Consider the following 27,237-nt stretch of genomic DNA (forward strand, 5'->3'; position numbering starts at 1 on the left):
TGAGCCTGGTTCGACGCGGTTCTGTCCAAAGCACCTCTCACAGGTGGCACTGAGCTTAGAAATGCGGCCCCTGAGTTCAGAGGCTAGACCGTAGCGGGATCCCAACTCCTTCCGGAGACAGAAACGTGCAGCTGTACCGCAGGGACTTCAAGTTCTCTGAATTATCTACAGTCCCCCTTATCTCTTATTTATCGAAAGCGTCTCTTGAGCCAGGCAGTATTAACCGGTCCATATAAATGTCTCGAGCATTGCTGTTCAGCCTCTCTCAGGCTATCCACGTAGCTCTTTTGTTCAGCTATCACCTTCGCAGTGAAGCCTTCTCAGAGCATCCTACTGTAAAGCTGACCATCTTACCAACCTTCTCTCCCCCCTCCCAACTTTTTCTCTATGGGACATACCACTGTTGTGCAGTTTACCTCCTATTCGCTCCAGAATGTACAACACGTTTGTTGAATGAATGTCGGATATATGTCAGCGTCAGGTTTTTGTTTCTCTTCCCAAGTCCATGCAGGTGACCTTCGGCCAGGTTGAAGCAGCAGCAAGATTTTATTGAGGCTGTGTGTCCCAAGCACTTAGCAATTCTCATTGGCCTCTGTAATGCCGCTCACACTTACTACACCTCCCACAGGCCAAGTGCCAAGCTTAGCTTCCTACAGAACTGCCCAACCTGCCCAGTGACCCAGAGTTGCGAGGCTAACCAAAGATGAGGGTGCCACAAGACTGCCCCTTAATTTAGTGTAAGGCGATGGGATCTTGAACCTGGGCTGTAACACTAATGGCTCCCTTTTAAACTGAGCTCAAGACATTCAGTGAGCTGTAATTCCATTCCAGGGGACACCACACACGTGTATGTTACCACAGCTAATCTTTTTCCTTCACATTCACCTTCCCATTTTACCGGGAAGAAAAGTGAGAGGCTTGGGGTCCCAAGAAATGTGCCTGGGTACCACTTACTTACGTCCCTCCTCCCGAATTATTTCCTGAGTCCTGTGCATCCCCATTTCTAAGACATTCCAAGCCCCCCTCCACATCTTTTCTCTATTGCCAAAGCCAAGCATACAGGAGGCCAGATAGAGACCAAGGGTTTCACAAGAAACTGATCTTTACTCAACAAAGTTCTACACAAGTGGAATCTCACGCCACCTTGGCGCCAATCCCCAGCACAGCACAGTAACAAATGGACAGACCCTGGAGCCCGTAGGAGGAAGAGGGTGAGGGGGAAGGAGGGATGTGGGACAAAGAGGGACTGCAGATCGAGGCCAGTCAGGGTCCGCAGCCCTGGGCAGGTGAGAGGGTTGAGAAGCTGAAACTTCGTTGTGCAAAAATCAACCAAAAATAAATTAAAAAATTAAATAGTTTTCTTTAAAAAAAAAAAAAAGAAGAAGAAGAAGAGGAAGAAGAAAGAAAACTAGAACCAGGCTCCCCTTCCCTGAAGGTGGCTGGAGCCCCCCATCCTGGGTGGAGAAGGGGTCACCAATCCCATCAGACACCCAATCCATCCATACACCCCAAGACCCAGCAGAGGATGCTCCAAAGAACTGGATTACCAGAAAATTAAATGGTACCTAATTTTTTCTTTTCTTTTTTTAAACAAATGGCTTCCAGAGACCTGCTGGAGTTTCACAGGGTAGGGAAGCCAGCGGAGTTTATGGAATGTGCACCAAGTGCCCCTCGGATTAGAGGCAGGGCCCAACCTTGTCTGGGAAAGACAAAGGGCTATGATGGGGTTGGGTCCAGGGCCCTGTAGGGATGAACAGAACAAGCCCCGGGATGTAGGAATCCAGTCAAAGCCCCATATAACCCCCAAAAGACCCCCCAGAAAAGTAAAAGTAGGGGAGGAGAAAAAGGAAAACAGTAAGGGGGCTGCAGGGCCCGGTTCAGTTTTGAGGCCAACTGGGAAGTAACTACGGCCCCCCTCTAGGGGTGCCTCCCACACGGTGACTGCATCCCCAGCCCATCCCAGAAGGTCCTCTAGAATTACCATCCATGGGGGGTCTTCTAGCCCACTGGGAGCTTCGATGAACAGGAAGCCCCAGGGACAGAGAGTGGGGTCAAGAGGTGGACCACGTTCTCCTCCTCCAAAGGGCTCGATTTCCTTCTTGCCAGAACGTACGCTTTCATCCCTGATCCCATGAATTAAATGGCCCAGCCCCAGCCCTCAAGTTAAAACTCAGGCTGGAACTTGAGAGGAGGGCTCTCAAAAGCACAGAGAAACGGGCTGCCCTTGAAACAGACTTGCTTATGGAGAGATGCAGGGGTAGGGATCAGCAGCTCTGGCTGCCCCCCAGCTCTCTTCAGGAAAAAGACCCTGGCCCAGTGTCTTCAAAAGTCACTGGGGCACAGTGGTGGTGGTGGTGGTGGTGGGTTGGGGTGGGGGTGGGGGGGAGAAAGGGCAGCCTCTGGCCAGACCCAGCCCCTCTGGCAGTCCCCCACTCTTCTGCCTGGAACAGAGCAAGGAGGGGGGACACACAGGCTGCGGCTGCCACAGAGCTGGCAGGAAGTGTGCGGAGCAGGTCCCAAGCGTGCGTGTGCTGACTTGGGCGGCCCGGAGATGGCCGTCCTCGTCCCCCGCCCCAGGGTCCCAGCGGAGGCCCCCAACCCACCCAGCCCTCCCCAATCACCAATTCCGGCAAAACAGCAGAAGCTTCTTAAACTCTAGATGCAGGTTACACGGAAGGCCTTGCGGGTTACTCAGGGGTTCACTAATTCTACTGTCTCCATGCAGTCGGGGAAATGGTGGGGCGGCTGGCCCAGCCCAGCTGGCTGTGGCGCCGCACATGCGTGTGTCCACGTGTGCACATGTGAGTGGACGTGTCTCTACAAGGACCCCCCTCCCCGCCTGCTTTCCCCTCGCCTCATCCTAAGCCGGATTTGGTCGGCCGTGTTGAATCTTCCCTCCCGCGAGGCTGGCCCACGTGGGCTGCCTGAGGTGACCCCAATGGAGAGCAAAGGGCCCTTGCTGCCAAGAAGTCCCCCCCCCTCCCGTTTGTAGGATGAGTGCGGAGACCCCACCCACCTGCCCGCTGGCCGGCAGGCCACACACACACCCATGGCAGGTAGGTGGACGGGGAAGGCGTCTGGATTTGGGTCCCGCTCACTCCTCCCTAACCCCCCTCGACCAGGGCACGGCGACTTCTGGACGCAGCGCGCTCCCCAGCAACCCCTCCAACGACGCAGACAGAAACCTGTGGGGAGAGGCGGGGGTCAGCACCTGCGCTCTGCACCCCCCCACCACCACCCGACACCAACGGCCCCCCAGCATGCGGGCCTCCTCACCTGGCGGTCGTGATGCTCGTCTAGACCCCATAGAAGGCAGCCAGCCTCTCCTTGAGCAGAGGCGGGAACTGCTCTGAGAACTGCTGCCAGTTCTCCTCCCCAACTTGGTCTTTGAAGCCATGGAGAATCTGCGGGGAAGCAGGAGGCGAGGCGCGCCCCGCAGCAGAGCCCTCTGAATGCAGCCTCTCCCCCGGGAGGCTCCCCCTCCATCCCCCCACCCCACTGCCCACTGCCTCCTAGGATGACATCAAGGCCAAGCAGGAGCTCACCTTATAAAACATGTCCCGAAGGTCGTCCTTCGGGCTCACCCAGGAGGCTACAGCGTCGCAGAAGAAAATAAAGTCCTGAAACGTGACAGGTCCTGTGTGAGGGGCCGCCCGAGCCCAGCCCCAGCGCCTTCCCTCTGAGCCCGGCAGCCCCGACCTGCACGACTCCCCCAGGGTTGACGCCTATCATCATGCAGATGCCTCGGAAGGCTGAGTCCTTCTCCTCGTTGTCCCTGATATTCCTGAGGGACGTGCACCTGTGTGGGAGGTGAGCAGCAGGCAGTCAGCTGGCGGGGTTGGGGCAGGATGGGCATCTGTGAGGGGCAGTGGGGTCGGGGTGGTGGGTGGAGCGGGGGTTCGGCAGATGGGCTGGGACGGGCATCCGGGGGTGGACACAGGCCTGGGAATGGGTCAGGCCCGCCCCACCCGCCCTGCTGCCCAACCCACCCAACGCAGGCCCCACTCGGGCTGGGGGAGGGGACACGGGGGGATGGGGTGTCACACACCAGGGCCGGATGAACTGCTGCAGCATGGGGGCCACCTCCTGTGGGCACACGTAGCCCAGGCGGCCAATGGTGATGGCTGGAATGGCAGAGGGACTCGTCAGGCGACCTGCAACCCCGAGCGGCCCCGGGACGGTACGTGGCGGGGCCTCTGGCACAAGGCACCAGCCCCGCCCCGTGGGCCCCAAGGGAATAGGCCCCACCAGGGTCTCCCCACCCCCCCCCCCCCGAGCCCAGCATCTTCCCTGGGGCTCTTCCAGAACCCCCTCTCGGGTCTTCCCAGACACCATCCCTGGTTCTTTCCCAAAGTCTCTTCACCGCTACCCTCCCGGCTGGACAGCCTGAGTCCAGGTAAGGGAACAGCAACTGCTCAGGCCTGGTGCCCACCTGTGTTTTCTAGCAGCGTCTTGGGCGTGTTGGGCCGGTTGATGATCTCCACCAGGTTGTTGAGGACCATCTGCACGTAGGGCTGCATCTCTGCCCCTGGGGGACCCGTCAGTCAGAGCCCCCCGGAGCCCACAGCACCCCTGCTTATACCCAGCTACACCCAGACATTGGTCAGCTGCAACCAGTGTGGGTACAAAGAACATTCTTCAGCTGGTGCCCCGCTCAGGACCCATGACCAACCAGGGACGGACCCACACCTCCCAAACACCTGAAGCTTCCTTGGAGTCACTGTTCAACACCAGGGTTAGGCCACCATTACCCACAGATTCCCTGTGGGAGAAGGGGGAGGGAGGAAGCAGCCACAACGTCCCCAGCAATCACAGTGGGCCTTTCAGCCGACTGCACAGGGCGGGAGGTCACAAACAGTCCAAACAGAACCGGCTGCCCGTTTGGCCTCTTTGGAAAAACCAACCACGGGTGCCCTTTCAGCCATCTGGCCAGGATCCCAGAGGAAACGGTCTCAGAGAGGTCTCCTTGCACGCCCCACCACAGTGGCCCTCCATCCCAGGACCCCGAGATCTGCTGAAGGCAGCGGCTCAATCCACTGAGCCACGCAGGCTCCCCGCCCTGGGTGGCTCAGTGGGTTTTTTTTTTTTTTTTTAATTTTATTTCATTTATTTGACAGAGAGAGAGATCACAAGTAGGCAGAGACACAGTGGCCCTCCAAAAGCCCCAGGCCTCTCTTATGTGGACCTGTCAGGCCGAGCCCGGGTCCAGCGCCCCACGGGCAACAGGCCATCGAGGAGTGAGGGGCAGGGACTGCCAGGGACTCACCCATCTGCATGCAGATCTCGCCGATGGCCCAGGTGGCATTGTTGCAGACAGAGATGAACTCAGGGTTCAGGTTGGTGCCCAGGATGGGCATGAACTCGGCTGGTGGGGAGAAGAAGTGCTGAGCAGGAGGGCCAGCTAAGGAGAGCTCCGGGACCCGGCCCAGCTGACCCCATCAGACAGTACGAATACGACCCAGTTTGGTCACTGTCCTCCCAAAGTCATTTCTTCCATCACTTGAGGCCAGAGTTAGGGTCGTGGGGTCATGAAAAGAGGGGCATCCTACCGATACAGGGCTTGACGTGGATGAAGCAGGCTTTCGTGAGATCTCCCAGGAGGGCGAAGGAGCTCTGCCGGACCTCAGGCATGGAGTCCTGGCGGGGTCAGAGCAGGGTCAGTGTGGCAAGGCTCTGTGCCCCCCAACCAGCTGGGGTCCTGACTAGTCCCTCAGGGTAGGGCAGCTGGGGGAGCAGTCCCTGGGGCACAGCCTGACCCTGTCACTTCCCATCACGGGCCCCATCTGTAAAGCTGGGACTCGGGGCCCACTGAACCACAGTACACCCCTGCCTCGCTCGGGGTACCACTACGGCAGGGAGCAGTCCTAGCCACTGCCCACCCTGACACACCGGGTGTGAGTGTGTAATACAGCTGGGGGAGCTTCTGCTTTTGTATGTTCTTCCACTTTTTTTTTTTATGTCATGTCCTTGCCCAGTGTGGGGCTAGAACTCACAACCCTGACTGAGATCGAGAGTCACGTGCTCTACCGAATGAGCCGGCCAGGCGCCTCTCGTCTTTCTTCTTAAATTTTCTCTGTCGTTAACTTACTCAATGAGACTTGAGTCACATCTTATTTGAATTACTTTTAAAAATAAAGACAAGCATGATTCTCCCCCATGGGTCCCCTCCTCCAGATGTCCGCTCGGCACCCCAGGGCCTCGCGTCACCACAGGAGGCCTGCCCCGCCGCCAGCGGGCTCACGGGGCGGGGATGGCGGGGGCCACCCACCTGCATGCACTGGAACAGCAGCGTCATGATGTTGCTGCGGGCCACCAGCTGTTCCACGTGGCCACCCAGGCCCTCGGCCAGGCCGCTGAGCAGGTCCAGCGCCACGATCATGAAGTCCTTGTCGGGGGCCTCGTACTGCTCAGGGTGCTGAGTGTACATCTGGGCAAAGACGGGGCGGCCGGGCAGGTAAGGGGAGCGGGCCGGGGCCAGGGCGGCCACAGAGAGCGCAGGGGCGGTGGGACGCTCACCATGGCCTGCGCCAGAGTCTTCTGCACCAGGGTGACGCAGCGCTGGTAGACGGGCTCGCAGTAGGGCAGGAAGCCGCTCTGCAGGGCAGTGGCCACCGACGACAGGCACTGGTCGGGAGGAGGGCAGGAGAAGTGAATTCGGGAAGGATGGGGCGGGGCTTTGGGAGCTGGCCAGGAGCCCACCCACCTCCAGCAGAGGGAAGAGGTCCTTGTCTTCATCCTTGAGCTCGTTCCACTTCTGGATCAGCGGAGGCATCAGCTTCTGGATGTATTCCTGGAAGAGGGAGCATGAAGTTGGGGCTTCCTGGGTGGGGGGTGGGAGGGCAGCCTGGCACCAGCAGGGCTCCCTGTGACTCAGAGGCACCTACTGCCTGAGCGATGAGGTCTGAGCTCCTTGCTGTGGCTCAGGGGGCCCTATGAGGCCCTGCCATCCAGCCAGACCTCCAGGCCCGGCTCAGCGGCTCCCTTCTCACCTTCTCACCGTCCCTGCCCCACCCGCCCCACTCCGCCCCCTCGAGCCAGGGTCAGCCCCTCCTGGTTCCCGCAGGCCCCTGCGCTTCCCCAACACAGCACTTACCAGGCTGTCTCATAACTGTCTGTCTCCCCCACTAGACTGAGAGCAGGGCGAGGGCGGGGGCCAGGTCTGTCTGTCTGCCTGTTGAGGTCACGGCCATGTCCCTGGCGTGCGACACGGGGTCGCCGCCAGGTCACTGGCAGCAGAGGAGCACGGGGCTCTCGAGAGGGAGATGCTGCGGGGTCTCACCGGCTGGTTGAGGTGGTGGCCCACGGAGTCAGCCAGGGTGCCGATAGCGTCGTAGAGGATGAGCAGGTTCTTGTGCTGGTACTTGCCGAAGGCGAAGACAAGGGTGTCCAGGATATAGCTGAGGTAGGGCACCAGCTCCGTGCAGGCCTCCTCCTCCAGGGTGGCAAAGGCACTGGGGTGGGGAAGGGGTTTAGTGGGGGGCCACAGGTGGGGCTGGGCCTGTGGGGGACGGGAGGGGAAAGGGATGCCCTTGGGATCAGACAGTACGAATACGTGAGGAATCAGCATGACGTCAAGATCACGAGCGTCATCACTTCCCAGAAGGCAGCTGGTGGGGCAGGGGTGGGGGCCGCGGGGGGCTGGGGGTCGAGGGTCACCTGCAGGCCGCCTCCTGCACCCTCTTGTTGCCATCCAGGATGCGCTTGAGCAGCTCTGTCATCAGCGGCTTGAGGTGCATGTCGGGGGGCTGGCTGACCACCCAGTGGGCGTAGCGGCTCAGCGTCCAGCAGGCAATGGAGCGGACCAGAGCCTTCTTGTCCGACAGGCACTGGATGAGGTGCGGGATCAGCTCAGGCAGGTAGGGCACCATGCCCTGCATGCAGCCTGCAGGGACGGGCACAAGGGCAAACCTGAGCCCCGCCGGAGCCAGCCACGGCCACCGTCCTGGGCAGAGCTCAGCAGCACCTAGCGTGGGGGACGCTGAGGCCGGGAAGGCCAGGGGTGGGAGGCGGCATCCGAATCTGCCTTTCCCCTCCGTCGGCGCCGCCCTGGCACGGTCACTCACGGATTCACAGATGGCCGGGCAGCACAGTGACCCAACATGGATGGAAAGTACTTTTCTTTCCATTTTTAATATTTTATTTATTTTGGGGGGCGTCTGGGTGGCTCAGTCATTAAGTGTCTGCCTTCAGCTCAGGTCATGATCCCAGGGTTCTGGGATGGAGCCCCACATCGGGCTCTCTGCTCAGCAGGAGCCCTGCTTCTCCCTCTCCCACTCCCCCTGCTTGTGTTCCCTCTCTTGTGGTGTTTCTCTCTGTCAAATAAATAAATAGATATCTTTTAAAAAAATATTATTTATTTATTTTTTAAAGTAAGCTGCATGCCCAGCTTGGAGCCCAGCGCAGGGCTTGAACTCACAACCCGGAGATTAAGGCCTGAGCTGAGATCAAGAGTCAGATACTTGGGGCGCCTGGGTGGCTCAGTGAGTTAAAGCCTCTGCCTTTCACTCGGGTCGTGATCCCAGGGTCCTGGGATCGAGCCCCGCATCGGGCTCTCTGCTTGGCGGGGAGCCTGCTTCCTCCTCTCCCTCTCTGCCTGCCTCTCTGCCTACTTATGATCTCTGTCTGTCAAATAAATAAATAAAAATCTTAAAAAAAAAAAAAAGAGTCAGACGCTTGATCAACTGAGCCACGCAGGTGCCCCTTTCCTTTATTTTCTTTTTAAACTTAAGCTCTACAGGGGTGCCTGGGTGACTCAGTGAGCTAAAGCCTCTGCCTTCAGTTCAGGTCATGATCCTGGGGTGCTGGGATCGAGCCCCACCTCGGGCTCTCTGCTCAGCAGGGAGCCTGCTTCCCCCTCTCTCTCTGCTTGCCTCTCTGCCTACTTGTGATCTCTGTCAAATAAATAAAAAAATTAAAATTAAAAAATAATAATAAAGTTAATAAAAAACTTAAGCTCTACACCCAATGTGGGGCTCGAACTCTCAACCCTAAGACCAAGAGTCACATGCTCCACTGACAACCAGCCAGGCATCCCAAGTAGTTTTCTTCTGAAACATTTCTTAGATGTTTGTGAGTTTTCAAATTTTCATCTTTTGAAAAAAAAAAAAACAAAACAAAAAAAAAACACATAAATAGAGACGCCTGGGTGGCTCAGTCGGTTGAGTGTCTGCCTTCAGCTTGGGTCATGGTCTCAGGGTCCTGGGATGGAGTCCTGCATCGGGCTCTCTGCGCCCCACTGGGTCTGCTTCTCCCTCTCCCACTTCCATTCCACGATCTCTTGATCTCGCTCTCCCTCAAGTTATTAAAACAAAAAAACCCAAAAAACTGTGAACGTGTCTCTTGTTCAGAGAACACAGATAACAGCACACCACCTGATAATCCAAGACCCAAGATCTATTTTTAGCAGTTGTGGGTCAATTCCTCTACATTTTCTCCCATTAAAATCTTCCCCAGAACCTTCAGGAAAGCCGTGAACATACGCACACGTGACGTTACCGTAACACACGCTGCGCTTATCATACAAGGAAACATTTCCTTAAATAAATTTCAAAAGCTCTCCAGGGTGAAGGCTGCTACTGCCAGGCCTGAACCTTGAACTGACAGGCCTGGACGCTGTGGCGCCTGCTCCCAAGTGACGCGGGTACCACACCCGCGGGCGGCCCGGGAAGCGGTGTGATGGTGTCAACCTCTCCCCTCCGCCCCGTTTCCCCATCTGTGCACCCCCTTCATCAGGAGGGCTGCCTGTTGTTACTGTTGTAGCCCTAATTATGCCGACACCCTCACAGAACTGCTGTCAGCAAGAATCAGAGGGAGGGCTTGCGTCGTGGCGCCTGGGGGTTCAGACCCAGAGGCGGAGGGGAAGATTCCTGTCCCAGAGCTGTTTGGCGGGGGCTGAGCAGGCCTCTGAGAGAGAAAACCTGCAGCTGGGCTCGGCCGGGCCCCACGGCTCCGCAGCACAGCCCGGCCCGGGCCAGCTCCGGAGTGCCGCGCCAGCACGGGGCTCGAGGTCAGGCCCTCCCACGCCAGCCAGGGGGCACTCACCCTCAGCGATGGCGCCCAGCACCAGGATGCCTGACTCTTTGACCACCCACTCGGGGTGGAAGAGGAGTCCCTTGAGCAGGGGCAGTAGGTGCGGCAGCAGCTCCTCCCGGAAGACATTGGCCAGGACGTCCAGCGCGGCTGCCGAGCACTTCCCTGGGACGGGAGGGGAAATGAGGCGGCAGGTTCAGGGAAGCCCTTTTGGACAGGCTGCCAGCCTCCTAGACCACAGGCCCCCAGGATCAGAGATCACGATGAGCATCTTCACCACCCGCTCTGAGTAGGCCTCTCATCGCCTCCCGAGAGAGGCAGCCCCTGGGCTTGCTGCCCTCCCCCACCCAGCCAGCCCCCACAGGCCGGGCCACGCACTCAGATTCCAGTCAGACAAAGCATCGTCATCATCATCGTCCTCTGCGTCCTCCGAGCCATCGGGCCGCTCAGCCTCATGGGGCAGTGTCACTGTGCGGGACTTATGGAAACGTGGCTTGATGTCCTGCTCGCTGTCAGGGACTGCCTCGTCCTCCTCCACGTCCCCCTGTGGGGCCAGGCAGACCACTCAGCACCAGCGGGGCCCCCAGCCTCAATGCCCCGGCCCTCACCTGCCCGTTCATGCCCAACAGTGGGCCCCGACTGACCTTGAGCAGAATGATGTCGATTTCTGAGTATTTCATCCCATTCACCAGGATGGGGATCAACCTGTTGGGAGAGACGCTGCTCACTGAGGGGGAAGCGTCGAGCCAAGAAGCAATGTATGGAACTTGGGGGTATTATCCTGACCCAGTTTTAGCCACTGGGACTGAGACAAAGTGGACACCACTCCTGGCTCCACAAGAGGGTTCCTGACCCAGACCTGGCCACTCAGGGAATTCTAGACCTCTGAATACACCGAAAAGCTTAGGACAGTGGCTGCTCCCTAGCATACTGTAAAGCAAGGAGGACTTATGGTTCTTCCCCGGGATAGACCAGATCAAACAAGCTAACAGGCAGGGCAGCCGGTATCCCAGCTGGACCCCATGCACCTGGGGACTGGAAACTTTGATTCATGACTTGGCGATAGGCAAATGATCCACGTTAGTCAAGGAGGGTCAGCCCTAGGACTTGTGCTGCAGATACTAGCTGAGACAGAATTTCTTTCCTCGGTGGTTCCTAAGCTTGAAGGTAGCAGAAAGCCACAGCTCTTCAAAGAAGGAAGATCGGGCCTGATGACAAAGACAACACAGAGTGTGTAGATCTGAGACCATACTGACATCTTTTACATCCTTTGAGCACCTGGATCCAGCTATACCTGAAGCCTCTGTCAACTTTTCATTATTTTCACCTATAACTTACCTAATTTCTTTTTTTTTTTTTAAGATTTTATTTATTTATTTGACAGAGAGAGATCACAAGTAGGCAGAGAGGCAGGCAGAGAGAGTGAGAAGGAAGCAGGCTCCCTGCCGAGCAGAGAGCCCAATGCAGGACTCGATCCCAGGACCCCGAGATCATGACCCGAGCCGAAGGCAGCGGCTTAAACCACTGAGCCACCCAGGCTCCCCCTTACCTAATTTCTAAGTCACTAAAAACTACTATACTTACTAAATAAACATACGCAGGGATAGAAAGCAAAGGGAGATAGAGAATATAGACTGAGGGTAACACAGGGGATAACCAGAGGGAAGGCAGAGCACAGCAAGGGACAGAGGCTGAGGCGGGACAGAGGGCAGGAGTGGCACTCACTGGACCAGGTGGGAGGCCAGGACTTCCTTGCAGATGGGCTGCTCGGCCAGCGTCAGCCAGAACTCACAGGCCTCCAAGGCCACGTTCTCATCATGGTCCTGGGTCCTCTGCAGCATGTACTAGGGCAGAGTGGGAGACAGGCTAAGGCCCAGTCCGGCCAGGGGTGCCTCCCCCAACCCGCCGCCTGCCCCACAGCACGCGTGGGCCTGCTTGGCGGGGCTCACCTGGATAATGCTGTGCATGTGGGGGATGAGCCTGTCAATCCGCACTTCCAGCAGCATCACCAGGGCACGGCACACGTTCTTCCGCACCTCAGGGTCATCGTCCACGGCCAGGGCGAACAGGTGCTGCAGGGAAGGTGGGATCAGCGGCAGCATGGCCCTCGGCCCTTGCCCTGCTCTCCCCCCGCCCGGCAGCCCACCTCGATGAACGTGTCGATGTTGTCCATCAGCGCCTGGGCCCGGTCCATGATGAACTGGTTCACGCAGGCGATGGCATGGGACCTGGCAGGGAGCGGGCACCCGGGTCAACTCTGACCCCGCCCCCTCCGCCCCCCCCCCCAGGGAGTCGCACCCACCGGATCTTTGGGCTACAGTGCTTGAAGAACTGTAAGAACTTAGGGATCATGATGTTGAGCGGCCTATTGAGGGCATCACTGTCCAGGAGCTCAGATGAGTCTTCGCAGATCTTCTGCAGGGCTCCGAAGGCCCCCTGAGCGGAGAGGAGTGAGCAGAACAGCTGTGAACCCCGGTCCCGTCCCAGCTCCCACCCAGGTGGGCCACAGCTGGTCACCTACCTCACAGGTGTTATAATCCTCCGAGTTGAGGAGGTTGCACAGCTGGGGCAGCAGCTCGGGCCACATCTGCAGCTCGCCCTTGGAAGCGATGGTGGTGATGAGAATGCCTGGGGCAGCCGGGAGAGGACGCTGCCTCAGGCTGGGTGCTGGGTGCGGGCCCGCCGCGCACTCGCTCGGTGGGCTCGCAGGCTGTCTGTGCGCAGTCCCCCGGAAGCCCTACCCACTCCTTTCGAGGTCCTCTGAGCCTTACTGTAAGCCAGCTCCGCTGCAGGCCTTGGGATGCAGCACAGAACTAAACACAAAATCCTGCTACTGGGAGCTATCTAGTGAGAGAGGTTTCAAGGTAAAAATAAATCAGTAAGGGGCGCCTGGGTGGCTCAGTCATTAAGCCTCTGCCTTCAGCTCAGGTCATGATCCCAGTGTGCTGGGATGGAGCCCCGCATCGGCTCCTTGCTCGGCAGGAAGCCTGCTTCTCCCTCTCCCACTCCCCCTGCTTCTGTTCCCTCTCGATGTGTCTCTCTCTGTCAAAAAAATAAATAAAATCTTGGGGCGCCTGGGTGGCTCAGTGGGTTAAAGTCTCTGCCTTAGGCTCAGGTCATGATCCCAGGGTCCTGGGATGGAGCCCCACATGGGGCTCTCTGCCTGCTTCTCTGCCTACTTGTGATCTCCATCTGTCAAATAAATAAATAAAATCTTTTAAGTAAGTATATATATGTATGTGCGCACGCGTGTGTGTGTGTATATATATATATATGTATATATATATATGAAATCTTTTTTTATTAAAAGTTAACAGATAAATAAATAAATCAGCAAAAGACCCGGGAGGCTAGATGCCAAAAGCTAAGAGGGGGAAGGAAAGCAGAGAAGACGGCAGGCAACGGCAAAGGTTGAGAGCAACAATTTTTTTTTTAAGTTTTTTTAAGTTTATTTATGTATTTATTTTTTCAGTAATCTCTACACCCAGCGTGGGGCTTGAACTTATGATCCCGGAGAGTCTCGGGCTCCTCTGACCAAATCAGCTAGTCGCCCCATTTTAAAAATGGGTGGCTAGAACAGGCCTCACCCAGGTGATACCTTGCCATCTGAGCAAAGACCCGAAAGAGATGAGGGAGGAGCTATCCAATTCCCCCGGGCAAGAGCTTCCTGCTGCCCAGGCAAGGGGCAAGGGGCAAGGGGCAAGGGCAGGCCAGGTGTGTTCAAAGCCAGAGGGTGGAGGTGGGGGCCGGCAGAGGGAGGTGGTAAGAGCTGAGGGGGGACAGGTGCAGGTTGGGCTGCCCATAAAGCCCTGGGGAGACTTGTAGAAGCCCACGGGCAGCCTGCAATAGACATGCGCAGTGCGAGGGCCAAGAGGCAGCCGAGCTGATGTAGGGTGAGGGCAGTGCAGAGAGGGTACTGGAAGCCAGGAGGTGGCCGTGTTTTCCCAGCAGGGATAACTCTGTCCCGCCATCCCTCCAGATGACCCTGCCTCCTGCTTCTGCTAGGGAAGATGTGACCTGCGCCAGGGAGACTGTGAGGACTTGGGAATGAAGTCCCGGTCCCAGTCCCATCCCTGCCTGTGCGACCTTGGCCACATGGCCCAACCTCTCTGTAGCTCACTGGGGGATAAAAGCACACGCTCCTAGGGCTATAGGAAGTTTCACTACCTTAATTCAAACACTCAGAGCAGAACCTAGCTACATACTGAACCTGGTTAAGTCCAGATCCTTCTGCTGGCCTCAGACGGGGTGTCATCAGGCCTACGGGTAGCAGGCCCCAAGATCAGGACTTCTAGCAAGACAGTATCTGGCTCAAACTTAATACTATTTTTCTGTCTTTACTGCACATTTTTAACATTGTGTTCCCTTTACTGCAAGCAAATGTCTTTTCGTTTAAAAGTCATTTAGAACCTTCTTCTAAAGACAACTTTTTTAAGATTTTATTTATTATTTATTTGAGAGAGAGAGAGAGAGATCACAAGTAGGCAGAGATGCAGGCAGATAGTGAGGGGGAAGCAAGCTCCCTGCCAAGCAGAGAGCCTGATGCGGGGCTCGATCCCAGGACCCTGGGACCATGACCTGAGCCGAAGGCAGAGGCTTAACCCACTGAGCCACCCAGGTGCCCTAAAGACAACTTTTAAAAGTTGGCATTAATTGAAACAGTAAAAACAGAAGTTGGCTGTATGTCAACTACACCTCAGTCAAGGTGGGAAAAGAAGCAAGTCAGTTATAAAGAGCTGGGCTGGTGTTTCTCAGCAGCAAAGAGGCGGGAGGTAAAATTGCTGGAGAATTCTCAGTTGTCCTTTTTTTTTTTTTTAAGATTTTATTTATTTATTTATTTGTTTGACACAGAGAGAGAGAGAGAGAGATCACAGTAGGCAGGCAGAGAGAGAAGGGGAAGCAGGCTCTCCGCTGAGCGGAGAACCCAATGTGGGGCTCGATCCCAGGAGCCTGAGATCATGACCTGAGCCAAAGGCAGAGGCTTAACCCGCTGAGCCACCCAGGCGCCCTCTCAGTTGTCCTTCTGTTATCTTGCTCAGGCAGCCCTCCTGGGAGTCAGGAAGGTCCAAACACAAACCAAACTCCCATTTCACCTCATCATTACTGGTGAGAACTAGCTGAAAATACGAACTCCACGGGAGGGGGCATGCACTTGTCTTCCAGTGTGCTACATCCTCAGGATCTAAAAAGAATCCTGGATATTGAGTGACCACCTCCAGAGTGGGAATGGCTGTCTTGGGAGGGAGTGGTTCAGAGCACAGACCAGGCGCTGGTTGCTTCCGAGCTCTGCTACTTACCAAATAAGGCCCTGAACACCTCTGTGCCTCAGTGTCCTCCTCTGAAAAATGGCAACACCAACAGCGCTGGGAGTAAGAACGCAGGGTGCCGCCCGCTCTCACCTATGGTAGCTCGGATGAGCGAGGAGGCATCGCCAATGTTGTTCAGGCACTCCTGCTTGATGAAGTCGGCCACGGGGGGTGGAAAGCTCTGGTAATGTGCCTTCACATTGTTCTTAAGGATGAGACCGCTGAGGGAACGAGTCGGCTCATCTGGGACAGGAAGGCAGAGGGTCAGGGGAGCACCGAGGGGAAAGAGGGGTCCCACCGGAGTCCGGGGGAGGGCCCTGAGAGCATACCTTCCGACTTGAGTCTGGTCAGGACAAAGATCAGGTAGTTGTTGAAGTCTGGAAACTGGTTCAGTTGTTTGAGTTTCTGCCAGGTTGTTAAGGGACTTGGGAGACAAGGGCCTTCCCCAGGTGGGTTCCCTTACTGTCGTGTAGCCAAAAGTCCTTCTGACCACTGGGACCAGGCAGACAGCTCCTGAGACCCCACCCGTCAAGCCCCGGGGCCAGAAGAGCACAGCGCTGCAGGCACCGGGTATCACCAGGGGGGTGGGAGACAGCAGGCCGGTGGACGAGCCCGCCTCAGCTTCCCATCCTCAGCTTCCCATCCACTCCCTGAGAGGAGGCCGGTGGACGAGCACGCCTCAGCTTCCCATCCACTCCCTCAGACCTGGCTGGAGCAGGAGAGGGTTGCCAGAGCCACTCTGTCCAACTGAGGTAGCTGCTACTCAGTCCTGCTCATAAACAGTCCCATGTTGCCTGCTTTTTTAAAAAAGAAGGGCATCTATGTTTTCAAGTAAAACTCGCTGAGAGTTTAAATACCTTAAACTTTACCTTATTAAGTTTAAGCGTCGCCTGGGAAAAAGAAATGGTAACCACAAACCTAAGCAAAAACTAAGTGCCAGCCCCCTCCCCCACAGGGCCACATTTCCTCTAGAAATGGGACCCAAGAATTCTAATCCCTAATTCTCTGCCAAAGCTAGCTCCTGCCCTAAGAGAGTCTGTGAACTTGGGAATTAGGGAGTCAAGCCCTTTCCCATGGCCTTCAGGGGCTGCGGTTGTCTGCCCTGTTCCCCCTAGACCCGGAAGGAAGGAAGGATACGTCCTGCACGATGCGCTGCGTGGCTGTGTTGGGCGACTGTGAGTCCTTGAGCAGCTGCAAGACCTGCTGCAGACCCTGCTCATCTGGCTGCCAGTCCATGGCGCAAGGTGAGCTGCGGGGGGTAGGGGTTGGGAGTCAGCACTGGGTCCCAGGAGCCCCGTGGGGGACCCGGGCTGAGCCCCCGTGGAGGTGTCTGCAGCGGCAGCACGACGGGAGCGCCCTCGGCGGACAGGCGGAGGCTGCCGATCCACACCAGCCCAAGCGCAGGGTCCCCGCTAGCTGCGCCATCCACGACCGCGCAGTCTTGGGCTTGGGAGCACAGGTGAGGGAATCTGGAAGCGGGCCGAGGGAGGCGGTGGCTGGGGCCGCCGGGGCCTCATCCGGCCCAGCACGGAGCCTTCTTCCCAGGGCGGCCCATGCCGCCTCCCCCGGCTGCGGGCGATACGGCTTCCGCCAGCCTCACGGCCGCCAGGCAAGGCCCCAGCCACCTCTCCATCCAGGGGCCCTGCTCCAGACCGCGATAGCGCCCCTGTCCCTGTGATCTCCCTGGTCCAGACACGGTCCCCAAAGAGCCCTCCTCTTCCGAAATCCAGCCCTCAAGCTCCGCCAGATTCCAGGCACCTCCTCCACCTCGGTCTGGCCCCTGAGCCTCCCAGATGCACGGTCCCAAGGTACTCCATCGTCCCGATTTCTGCCACCTCTCCTAATCCGTCCATCCAAACGAAGCCGGTTACCAGACGCTCCTCTTTTTGGCCTAGCCAGACTCCATCCAGAGATTCCCCTTAATCGAGTCGGAAGCAATGTCCGGACAGGTCCTAGTTGCCTCTCGGAATGAGAGCCAGCCAAGACCGCCACCCCGTGAAAGATGACCCCTGGACAGGTCCCTGTCGCTTTCCCCAATCGGTTCTGGCCAAGTCTCCCCACCACCCGCCACCCGCCACCACCACCTCCTGCCCTAGTCAGCATTAACTCCTGCTGGCAGATCTCTGTTGTCTCCCCAATCAAGTTTAGACAAGGCCCCCACCACCTCGAAGTGGAAGCCCACTTCCTCCGATCTCTGCAGCTTCCCTAGTTAGGCCTGGCCGAACACCTCCCGGAGCACTCACTCCCCTCAACGGATCTTAGCGACGCCTCCAAGTCAGACCGAGCAAAACCTTCTGGAATGAAGTCCGACGACCCTCCTTGTCAGGGTCCAAGAAGACCCCCAACTTTTCAATGAGACCTCACCCAACCAGATCCAACCAAAGCCCTGTCGAAATACCCCCCCCCACACACACACACACAAACCCGATCCTCGCGACGTTCCCCAATCAGGCCCTAAGCAGTCCCCAGGCGCTTCCCCCAGATCCCCTCCAGCCCGACCCCAGCCGCCCCACTGGCCCGATTCTCGAAGCACCGGGGTCTCGCCCGGCTCCGAGGCCCCGCCCCCTAGCCCCGGCTCGGTTTCCCCCTCCCCCGCTCCAGCCCGTTCTTACTGCCTCGCGAATGGGGCCCAAACCAGGTTCTCGGCCTTTCCCGGTCAGGCGCGGCTCCAATGGCGGGGCCGCGCGCGGCGCAGATCCAGAGCCCCGGGAGGGTCAACGCAAGCCTGGGATCAGCCGGTCGGACTTCGGGTAAGGCCCACTTACCCGGCCCCGGGTGGCAGCAGCGGCGCCGTGCGCTGCGGCTTCTCCTGAGACTCCCGCGGAAGGAGGGAGCCAAAGAGAGGGAATGAAAAAAAAAAACGCGGCCCTGAATGAACCACGGCGGCTTCCGTACGCCGTTCAAATTGACTCAGCCGAACCAATCGAAAGGCACCGCCGTAACACGTGGCCCGGCACGGGGGAGACCGAGGCCCCACGGAGGCCGGGTCACGTGACCGAAGTGTTGGCCGCTCGCCTGGCCTCTCTGGCTGTTCAGTCTTCCCAGCGTCTCGTTTCCTCAGCGTCTCTCACGCCTGCCAGACAGCCAATTCCTTGCTAGGAGCGGAGTTTGCTGGCGCGTGGGACTTTCGGTATTTGGTGGGCCCGTGAACCTCGGCTACAGCCAGTTGGGCCTTTCACCCCCTCCTCTACGAATGGAACTGGGCCTTTCCCCGCGCAACCAGAAGGTTCCTGAGAAGAGTACAGTAGGTGTTCTCAAGGAAAGATCGGAGGAATTCCTGAGCCTAGCGTGAATATTAGACCCCAGACACAAAGGAAGGACTAAGCCACACAAAGGGAGTGTCTAAGATAGGCTGCGTTCCTGCAGAAGCCTCTGCCACATTTTGTGTTATTTTCCAGGACTGTTTGATACCTTTTACAAGGATATGAGAAAAACCCACAAGAATATAAAATTCTAAACGAAATGAATCAACGCTGAAAGGCCTAACCTCTTTCCCTACCTGAAGCTGAATGAGCTGAAACAGACCAGGAAATTTAGGCAAGGGCAGGGTCATGATGAAAGACATCTTCGTAATCCTTGCGCCATCTAAGAACAAAGTAGGGCACCTCTTATAAGAGTGGAGCAGCAGACGAGGGAGAAGCTAGAGACCCTGGGCCCTCGGTTTCCCCATCTCCTGGCCAGGCTGATAAACAGATAGGCAACCAAAAAAAAAAAAAAAAAAAAGGAAAATAAAAGAAAAAGAACAGGCAACCTAGGGCCATTCAGGAATCTTAGTTTCCCGGCTAGTCAAATGGGCTTAAGACTAGTTTGCTGGGTTAGAGATCACCAAGTTAAGCATTACCAGGCCCGCTGCAAACTGTTCTTTGAAAACTTGGCTTTTACCCTGAGAGTCTCAAGGCCATCCTTTCATTGTATTCAGCCACGCCTTAAGCCAATATTTACTGAATTTAATCAACTAGGCCTCTAATCTCCAAGGACAACCCAGTCCTGCCTTGAGGAACTTTTTGGCTCCAGGAGTGGCAGGTCCGTTTTTGGTCCAGACTGAAGGAAGGGGACTGGTTTCTCAGCCAACTTCCCCCTAGCCAAAGTCAGTGCCCCTCCGTTCATTTATGGAAAAAAGGTACCTAAGTCCTCTCCCGCCAGTCAGTACTGGGGCCTTCCAGACTTGGGAAGGGTCGGCTGGGGCCTAACGCCAGTCAGAGACTTACTAAAGGAGTAGTCGGGTTTTACTTATTAAAACCGAAACCGGGTGGAGAGACACGTGCAGAAAGCGGCCGCTCACGCATGCGCAATGGCCTTCCCGCGCACACCCTGAGGCGCTAGAACTACAAATCCCGTCTCACCGTGCGACCGCGTCACCCCGCCTACAGATTCTGGCTGTGGCTCAAAACCTTGTGGTTCGGAGAAACGCCCCCCCACCCCCACCCCCACCTCTCCGCTGAAGGTGGGCGTTGAGCTGAAGGAAGAGTGATACTGAGGGACTGGGACTGGACGTTTCGGGAGGGGGTGCTAATGAAGTTTTCTGCTCAGGGTTGGGAGTTGCCCCAGGTAAGGGTCAGATGGGAAGAGGGCTGGAAATGCGCGAGAGAATTTAATGCTCACCCTCTCCTGTTTACGAAGTTTCCAGGGGTCCTGCGCTAGCCTCGGGGGCGAAGAGAGTCAGGCAGAATGAAGTGACCCCTGCTGTCTTTGTGGTCCACCATACTTAGCTCTCGTATAATCACAGAAGTCTTTCTTCCTACTCCCAGTTAGTGGATTTAAGTTCCGAATCCAGGCTTTCCCCCCATTTCTTTTACTTTACTTTTGTTTTTTAAGTAGGCTCCGTGCCCAGTGTGAGGCTTGAACTCACGGCCCTAAGATCAAGAGTTCCATGCTCTACCGACTGAGACAGCCTGGCACTTCATACCCCTATTCCTTAAGCACCTATTTTACTGCCTATGGTAACAGCCCCGTACACAGCAAACTTACTCCAAACTAGAAGCGCTCAGTACAAAAAAATCAAGGAGCCGGTGCCCAAGCGTGAATCTGAGTTGGGAGACAAAGTCCTCTTCGGTTACAACAGCCTCCCTGTCCGAGCATCTCTTCACACGGTACCTGCGTTTAAGGGTCACCATTTCTCAAACAGGTCCCCCAACCCAAGCCAATTGCTTCACTCGGAGAAACAGTGACAGCTGTTTTAAATAATGCCAGGGTTAATGTTGACTTCAATATTGCTCTTATTTTAGAACTTGACTGTAGAGATGCTTCCGTATTCTACCCCTATTATTTATTTATTTAAGAAGGTGAGAGAGAGTGAGCACACACAGGGAGAGGGAGAGGGAGAAGCAGACTCCCTGCTGAGCACAGAGCCCAGTGTGGGTCTATCCCAGGACCCTGGGATCGTGACCTGAGCTGAAGGCAGACGCTTAATGGAATGAGCCACCGAGGCACCCTTACCCCTGTTTTAGACATGAAGAACTTAAAACACAGAAAGGCTAAGTTACTTACCCAAGATCATGCAACTAGCAGGCACCAGAATAGTTTGAAGCCGCAGCTGTGTGACTCACCAAACCCTGAATTCGATTGTCCTCCCCTTCAGACTGTCCCCGGGTCAGGACGGGTGAATGTAGTGAAGGGGGATGCTGGGACTCCATCAGCTCCTCCTGCCTCCTGACACTCCAGAAAAGAGGCTGAGCTGCTGCAGGGGCGACCTACTTCTCCCACTTGTGTTTCTTTTTAAAGATCCAGCGGCTGCTGATGCCTTTGAGGAAGGAGGTAAGGGTGGCACATTGGCTGCCCGTGTCCCCTCCCCCAACACTACATCCCCAAGGCTAAAGTTACACCTGGGCCAGCTCACCATCCCCAAAGTAGGAGGGAGAGAACTTTGAGCCAATGTAGAAAATATTAAATCAGACAAGCCTAGGTGTATTAGCCAGAAATGAAAGGGGCAGGTCCCCCGTTCCAAAGCCTGCTTGTGCTTTTCTCTTTAACAAGCCAGGCCATCTTTCAGCTCAGGGACTTTGTACCTGTTCCTTTGGCCTTGAATACCTCCAAGGATCATCTTCACTGCCTTCAGAACTTAGGAGAAATGTTACCATCTTAAGGAGGCCATCGCTGACCAACTTAAACTTGCCAGCTCTCCCATTGATCTTGGTTCTCCTTTCATACCTCTCCCCCCCATAGAATCTGCATAACCGTTTGATGTGTTCTATTTTGTTTCTTGTTTGTTTCCTTAACTAGAATGTTAGTCCCACTGGAACAAGGAGTTTCGCCTGTTTTGGTGCTTAGTATTTGGAACGCCCCACCCAATTTCCCATAGGCCGGAGCTGGCAGCCTGAGGCCAGGTGGGTACCATACTACCTCATCTGTCCTCCCTCTGCCTCCACAGGTCTCAGGTACCAGGTGGCCACCATGATCCTCCTGATGGACGGGGATGGGAGCCTGAATCTGGGATGGGCAGGGGTGGCAAGCTGCTCAGCATTCCTGCATGGAAAGGTCTGGGAGGTGAGCCCATGGCTGGGGGACCTACATGTGGTTCCAGGTCTAGAAGGTTTGAGAAGGGAAGTTTGGGAGGCAAGGACCTCTTAAAACATTTATGGGCTCAGTGGGGGAACAGGCAGCTAGGCAGTTTCCAGGAAGGCCCAGAAGTATAAGGAGCACTAAAGGGGCACTAGGGAAGTCAGGCTTCCCTTAGGACACCCCGTCCCCTGACATGTCAATAATCATGTTCTGCAAGGTGGTGTTTGTGCTCCTTCTGATCATATATACACAAGGGTGGGGTCAACCGAGCCTCACTGGAGGGGCTGCAAGAGCAATCCCACCAAATCCAGATCCCAGCCCTGCTCACCTCAACCGCCAACACGCCACCACCTCCCCTCCCCCAATCACGGCCCAGCCTCATCTCCAAGTTCTGCCCCAGCAGCCAGAGGGGGCCTGTTAAGACAGACAACACGTAACCTATTGCTCCTTCGCTCATACTGCCCCCCTAACAACGAAGACTTCCTCTTACCAAGAATGAAGTCCCAAATCCTGACCCTAACATACAAGGCTGGGTATATAATCCACACCCCACCCTCATTCTTTAGGTCCAGTTATGTGGGCCACCTTGAAGCTCCCCACAAAGGCCACATCTTCTCCCACCTGTTTTTACACTGGCTGTTCCCTCCACCCGCTTCCTCACCTCCCTAAGGACTCAGATCAGATGTCAAGGGAAATAGACAACTTCCCCCTAGCCTCTTACCCTGTATTTCTTCCCAGTCATCTCCCAAAATGGCTTCCCCTTTTTGTTTGTTTCCTTCCAGAAGGGCAGGGAGCGTACATGGTCTGTTCTTTTCACTCTTATGGCCCCAAGGTCCAGAACAGCACAGGCACACCGTAGGCATTCATCAAGTGTCAGCTGAATGAAGAAACTGACAGTTCTGGCCGGGCCAAATGAGGCTGTGATGGGGCATTGAGCATGAGCAGCCACACTGGGGCTCTGTCAGGGGTAGGGGGAAATGGGTCCTGAGGAGAGTCCCATCTCCAACAGGAGGGGATGCACCCCTGTCTGCCCCACACCCCCAAATAAATCCCTCACCAAGCCAGACCCAGGACCAAGTGTAGAACCAGGCAATGGGAGGAGGGAGTGCTTAGGGTGGAGAACAAAGAAGGCAAACCAAGCACACAGCTCCGGCACTAAGTCAAGTTCTTTACTTCCCAGAAGTGATGGCTAAGGAGAGGTGGGGTGGGGTTGGGGTGAGGAAGACAGAAAGAGCCAGAGAGAGCGAGGAGGTGGGAGGAGAGGGGACAGTAAACCACTGTTCTATAAGTCTCAGGAGGCAAGTGCTCAAGGTAAAAAAGAGTCCTGGAGAATCATCCGCGGCTGCGGGAAGCATCTCGATTTCCTTCTGTGTAGAAGTCCTTGGGGGGAAAGGCTGCCGCCGCTGCCGCTGCATTAAATAGTTATGTACATCGCAGAGAGTCCCAGGCCGTAGGCAGGCGGGGGAAGGGGGTCATTTCACCAGGGGCCGAGTTTTATCATCATCGCCACACTGGTGGGCTTTGTACTTTTTCACCTCTGCCATGTACTTGGCCCACGCATCACCTTTACTTGTTAATACCTGTGGGTGGGGAGGGGGGCATATAGGGGTTGCAAGGGGATACCGAGGCAGCCAGGAACTGGGGTCAGGACTGTCCTGAGACAGCTGACCACCACCCCCCACCCCAACACACACACACACCCACCCTGCATCACCCTTAAGGTCCTGGGTTTGAGGTAAAGATATGCAGACTCAGTTTATCTGGGGATCCTGTTGAAAGCCTCCTCCCCCACCCAGCCCCTGCATCCAAGGCCCGGGGAGCTGGACAGAGAGGGAAAGGGCTCAGCAGCCAGGCACTAAGGCTGGAAGGGAAAGGCACCATGGGTGGTCCCCCACAGCCGGCCTGCTCACCTCATCCTCCGTCTTCTGCTTCTTGGCTACTATTCCCGTCTTGAGGGCTAGTTTGTTTCCGCCTCTGCGCTTGCCCACCTGGGTGAAGGGACAGAAGACTGCAACGGTTACAGGAGCCGGGCCCGCCCTTGGCGGCGCTGAGGCCCACTACACCTTCCTAGCCCGGCCCGGTGGCCCGTCCCGACGCCGCGCCCAGCTCCGCCAGCCGGCCAACCTGCGCAGCAATCAGAGAGGAGCACACGCGATTCTTAGCGCCTGCCCTGGGCCCAAGATGCCCTGGCAGTCGTGGGCCCCTGGGCTGCCCTCCCCAAAAGAAGAACCCCCACAGGCTGTCCTCTCTCTCCAGGCCAAACCCTCACCCTCCCCTAACAGGGACCACACAGGCAGCAACAGTTCCCTTTACTGAGTACTCACTGTATGCTAAGCTCTGTGCCAAGTACTTTGGATGGATCATCCCTCACTTTCACAGCTGCCCTAAGAGGAAGGTTACAGCCATCCCCATTTTGTAAATGAGGAACACCTTTGAGAAGGAAGAGGGCCTACCCCTGGCTGGCAGCAAACAATGGAACTGGATTCAGGGTCAGATGGGTCCAAGCCACAGAGCAGTATCCTTACCCACCAAATGACACTGCCGCCCCTGCACCAAACCTGACCTCTTGAAGGGTGTCCCTTGGTGAAGACAAGAAAAAAATCAGCGAAAACTACTGCTACTCCCACTCACAAAGGGTCACTCAGCCTCCACCTCTGGTTCTTACACCAAGCCAAGAACCTAGGTCCTAGACCACCAACGTAAGTCTCACCCCAGTCCTCATCCTAGTCCTCCTTCTCCCACCAACTGAGCACTTTGCGTACACAGGCAGCAACAGGCTTCACAGGCTTCATCCCACCTCTACCCCTCCGCCAGGCATCAAGTAACCTGTGCTGCTGGGACTATCCCCACTCACTTTTAACAATGAAGAAAATAAGGTTTGGAGAAGTTAGATCACTTGCCCACAATCACACTGTTCGCGCTAAGACCTGACCTCCAGTCTGTTACTCTCAAGTCAACACTTTTCTCCACACCGCAGGGCCTTGACCTCTGAAAAAATTAGTATCTGGGCTGTGAATTAGCTACTTTTTTCTTCCCCCCCCCCTTTTCTTCCTTCCTTTCTTTTTTTTCTTTTGGTTGTTAAAGAAACTTTTAAATATTTTTTTTTTTTTTTTTTTTTTAAACAGGCTGTACACCCAACCTGAGGCTTGAACTCTAGACCCTGAGATCAAGAGTCGCATGTTCTACTGACTGAGCCAGACAGGCGCGTTCACGGCTTGGATCTCAATACCATTAACAAAGCAAGCTCAGAGCTGACTATCAATACAGTTGCCATTTATTTTGCCTAGAGTTTCTTGACCTCACACTAGTGACATTTTGAACTGGATCATTTCTGCGGGCGGGAGGCTATCCTGTGCATTGTAGGACATTGAGCAGCATCTCTAGCCTGTATTACTCAGAGATGTCAACAGCACCCCTCCTCCAATTCTGGCAACCAAAAATTTCTCCAGACTGCCAAACTGAAGGGGTTTGGGAGGGAGGAGTGTTCATTCCCAACTAAAAACTACTGGTGGTTTAGCCCCTTCTATAAGACAAAGCCAGTACTAACCTCCGGGATGCCCTTACAAAAAAAAAACCCTCATCACATCCCAAGATGCGATGGTAACCATATTTGCAAATGGGAAAATTGAGGGTAGGCCAGCCCAGACACTCCAGGAAAGCAATGATCTTGTCATGGTCAACACGGCACATCCAGCACCCGGCACAATGCTCAGCATAAGGTATGGTGCTCAATAAATGGACACTGGAGGAATGAGACTCAGGGAAATAGAGCAAATTTCCTAAGATCACACAGGAAGCTCTGAGTCTCCAATCCACACAGCTCAGATTCCAGATTTGAATTTGCCCCTCTTCCCCATAGTGGGAGATGGTCCCAGTACCCAAGTTTAAGTACCACTCAAATCGGAATCCCGGTATCCTGATTTCCCCATCCCCGGAGCGCTGTTTCGAATGCAATTCCCAGACTCCCGGTCCCCGCGGGCGGGCGGGCTCAGGGGGTCCCCACCCCCGCCCCCAGACCTCTCGTCGAGAATCCAGGTTCCGGATCCTCAGCGGGCGACCGGACGGCCCTCTCACCGGGGCTGGAGGGTGGACCTGGATCCCGATACCCTTTCTCGGGCCCCGATTCCCTCTGCCAAGGCAGGCCCTGGCGCCCGCCCCCACCCCCGCGGCTCCTTACGAAGCTGAGCGTGGGGCCCGGGCCGCCCTTCCTCTTCAGATCCCCAGGGCCCGCGGCGGCAGCGGCGGCAGCAGGCTGGTCGGGTCGCTGCGGGCCCGGGGGCGGCTCCTCCTGCCGCTGCCGCTGCTCCTCCTCCATCTTCCGCTTGAACAGCTCCAGGAAGCTGCCGTCGTTGGCGAACAAGTTCACACCGCCCGACACTGGGCTAGAACCCGCGCCCGACGCTTCCTCGTCCCCGCTCTCGGGCGACGTCCCGGGCCCCGACTCAGCCCATCGGCTCCCGACGCCGCCGCCGCCCGCGGGGCCCGGCGCCTCCCGGCCCGGAGGCTCCGCCCGTCTCCCTCGGGCAGCCATTTTGTCGCCAGGTGCCGCGCAAAGGACTCCGGGAAGGCGGCTCCGGCCCGGCGCTTGGCGCCCGACTTGCCCTGTCCCGGGCAATGCATGCCGGGAAAAGCGGTCTGGCCCTCAAGCTTCCGCAGCAGGGGCGGAGTATAAGGGGCGGGGCGAACAAGGGGGTAAAACCTGACGCCAAGGGCCCGCCCAGCCAGCCACGCGGATTTTTATAATCCACCTAGAGTTGGGCGGGCGTTAAGCGCAGTCTCCCCGGGAAGGGAACCATTGTCTGGGCTTGGGACTGTAGCTGGCTCTCCGGAGTGAAGTTCCCACATGAAACTGGGAGCACATTACCTTTCCCGGGCTCCCTTCTTGCACCAGAGATAATCTCCTTTCTGGCCCCAGGGTTAATCTCTGTGAGGGAAAGGACCCCGTCTGAGAGTGTGTGTTCAACTGACACCTCGAAACCGAGGTCCCGAACTCGGTCTAGAGGGCATGTCTAGGCTAAGCACACACCACCCCGAATAGAAATGGGGATGTCTCTGGTTTGGTTGGGTACCTGCCTCTGGAACGGAGCTCTCATTTGGGAATGGGAGTATAGCTGGCTTTGTGGAGGTGGGGTCCCCACCTGAAAATAAGGACGTTATGGGCTGAAGTGCTCAAAAAAACTCGCGGGCATTTTTTGACTATAGTCTGTCTAAGGTTAAGAGTGTTCGCCAAAGGCCTGGGACCCAGCGGTATTACTGCCCAGGACAGAGGTTCAAACAGAATTCGCTGGAATCTCCCCTTGAACAGAGAGCAAACTGAGAGAAGGCTTCCGGGAATAGGGTCCCCTTTGCGACGAGAAGCGCAGTTGCAAGTGTGGTCTCTGCCCTGGCCTGCCCAGCATGGGGC

The 27,237-nt window shown here is 56.3% G+C and overlaps 2 protein-coding genes, 1 long non-coding RNA gene and 1 other non-coding gene across 11 annotated transcripts; 1 reads left to right on the plus strand and 3 right to left on the minus strand.

The window, feature by feature from the left end:
* Positions 1-1,084: 1,084 nt before the first annotated feature.
* Positions 1,085-20,843, minus strand: TNPO2 (transportin 2). 7 transcript variants are annotated; one of them, XM_045990621.1, is made up of 25 exons: positions 20,823-20,843; positions 16,473-16,584; positions 15,665-15,740; positions 15,429-15,578; positions 12,551-12,657; positions 12,332-12,465; positions 12,176-12,257; positions 11,979-12,101; positions 11,755-11,873; positions 10,674-10,734; positions 10,408-10,573; positions 10,042-10,194; positions 7,657-7,882; positions 7,280-7,451; positions 6,704-6,790; positions 6,517-6,624; positions 6,269-6,427; positions 5,550-5,637; positions 5,267-5,365; positions 4,433-4,528; positions 4,049-4,154; positions 3,700-3,799; positions 3,546-3,620; positions 3,277-3,404; positions 1,085-3,185 (listed from the first exon to the last, which is right to left on the minus strand). In XM_045990621.1, the coding sequence occupies exons 2-24, from the start codon at positions 16,569-16,571 to the stop codon at positions 3,297-3,299; spliced, it is 2,694 nt and encodes an 897-aa protein (XP_045846577.1). In that variant the 5' UTR covers positions 16,572-16,584; positions 20,823-20,843; the 3' UTR covers positions 1,085-3,185; positions 3,277-3,296. The 7 variants fall into 7 exon arrangements, with proteins under 7 accessions (XP_045846577.1, XP_045846578.1, XP_045846580.1 ...); XM_045990622.1 differs by lacking the exon at positions 20,823-20,843 and adding an exon at positions 18,835-18,854; XM_045990624.1 differs by lacking the exon at positions 20,823-20,843 and adding an exon at positions 18,101-18,216 and having other exon boundaries at positions 3,303-3,404; positions 4,049-4,124.
* Positions 7,531-7,599, minus strand: LOC123933305. Its single transcript, XR_006816553.1, has one exon. It is a non-coding gene; the product is annotated as a small nucleolar RNA SNORD41 (small nucleolar RNA).
* Positions 17,964-26,002, plus strand: LOC123932446. Its single transcript, XR_006816437.1, has 3 exons — positions 17,964-18,085; positions 21,703-21,818; positions 24,959-26,002. It is a non-coding gene; the product is annotated as an uncharacterized LOC123932446 (long non-coding RNA).
* On the minus strand, positions 22,982-26,428 carry TRIR (telomerase RNA component interacting RNase). 2 transcript variants are annotated; one of them, XM_045990625.1, is made up of 3 exons: positions 26,011-26,415; positions 23,744-23,821; positions 22,982-23,413 (listed from the first exon to the last, which is right to left on the minus strand). In XM_045990625.1, the coding sequence occupies exons 1-3, from the start codon at positions 26,362-26,364 to the stop codon at positions 23,306-23,308; spliced, it is 540 nt and encodes a 179-aa protein (XP_045846581.1). In that variant the 5' UTR covers positions 26,365-26,415; the 3' UTR covers positions 22,982-23,305. The 2 variants fall into 2 exon arrangements, with proteins under 2 accessions (XP_045846581.1, XP_045846582.1); XM_045990626.1 differs by lacking the exon at positions 22,982-23,413 and having other exon boundaries at positions 23,745-23,821; positions 26,034-26,428.
* Positions 26,429-27,237: the final 809 nt, after the last annotated feature.

This window comes from Meles meles, chromosome 20, assembly GCF_922984935.1.
Source record: "Meles meles chromosome 20, mMelMel3.1 paternal haplotype, whole genome shotgun sequence".
Taxonomy (NCBI): Eukaryota; Metazoa; Chordata; class Mammalia; order Carnivora; family Mustelidae; genus Meles; species Meles meles.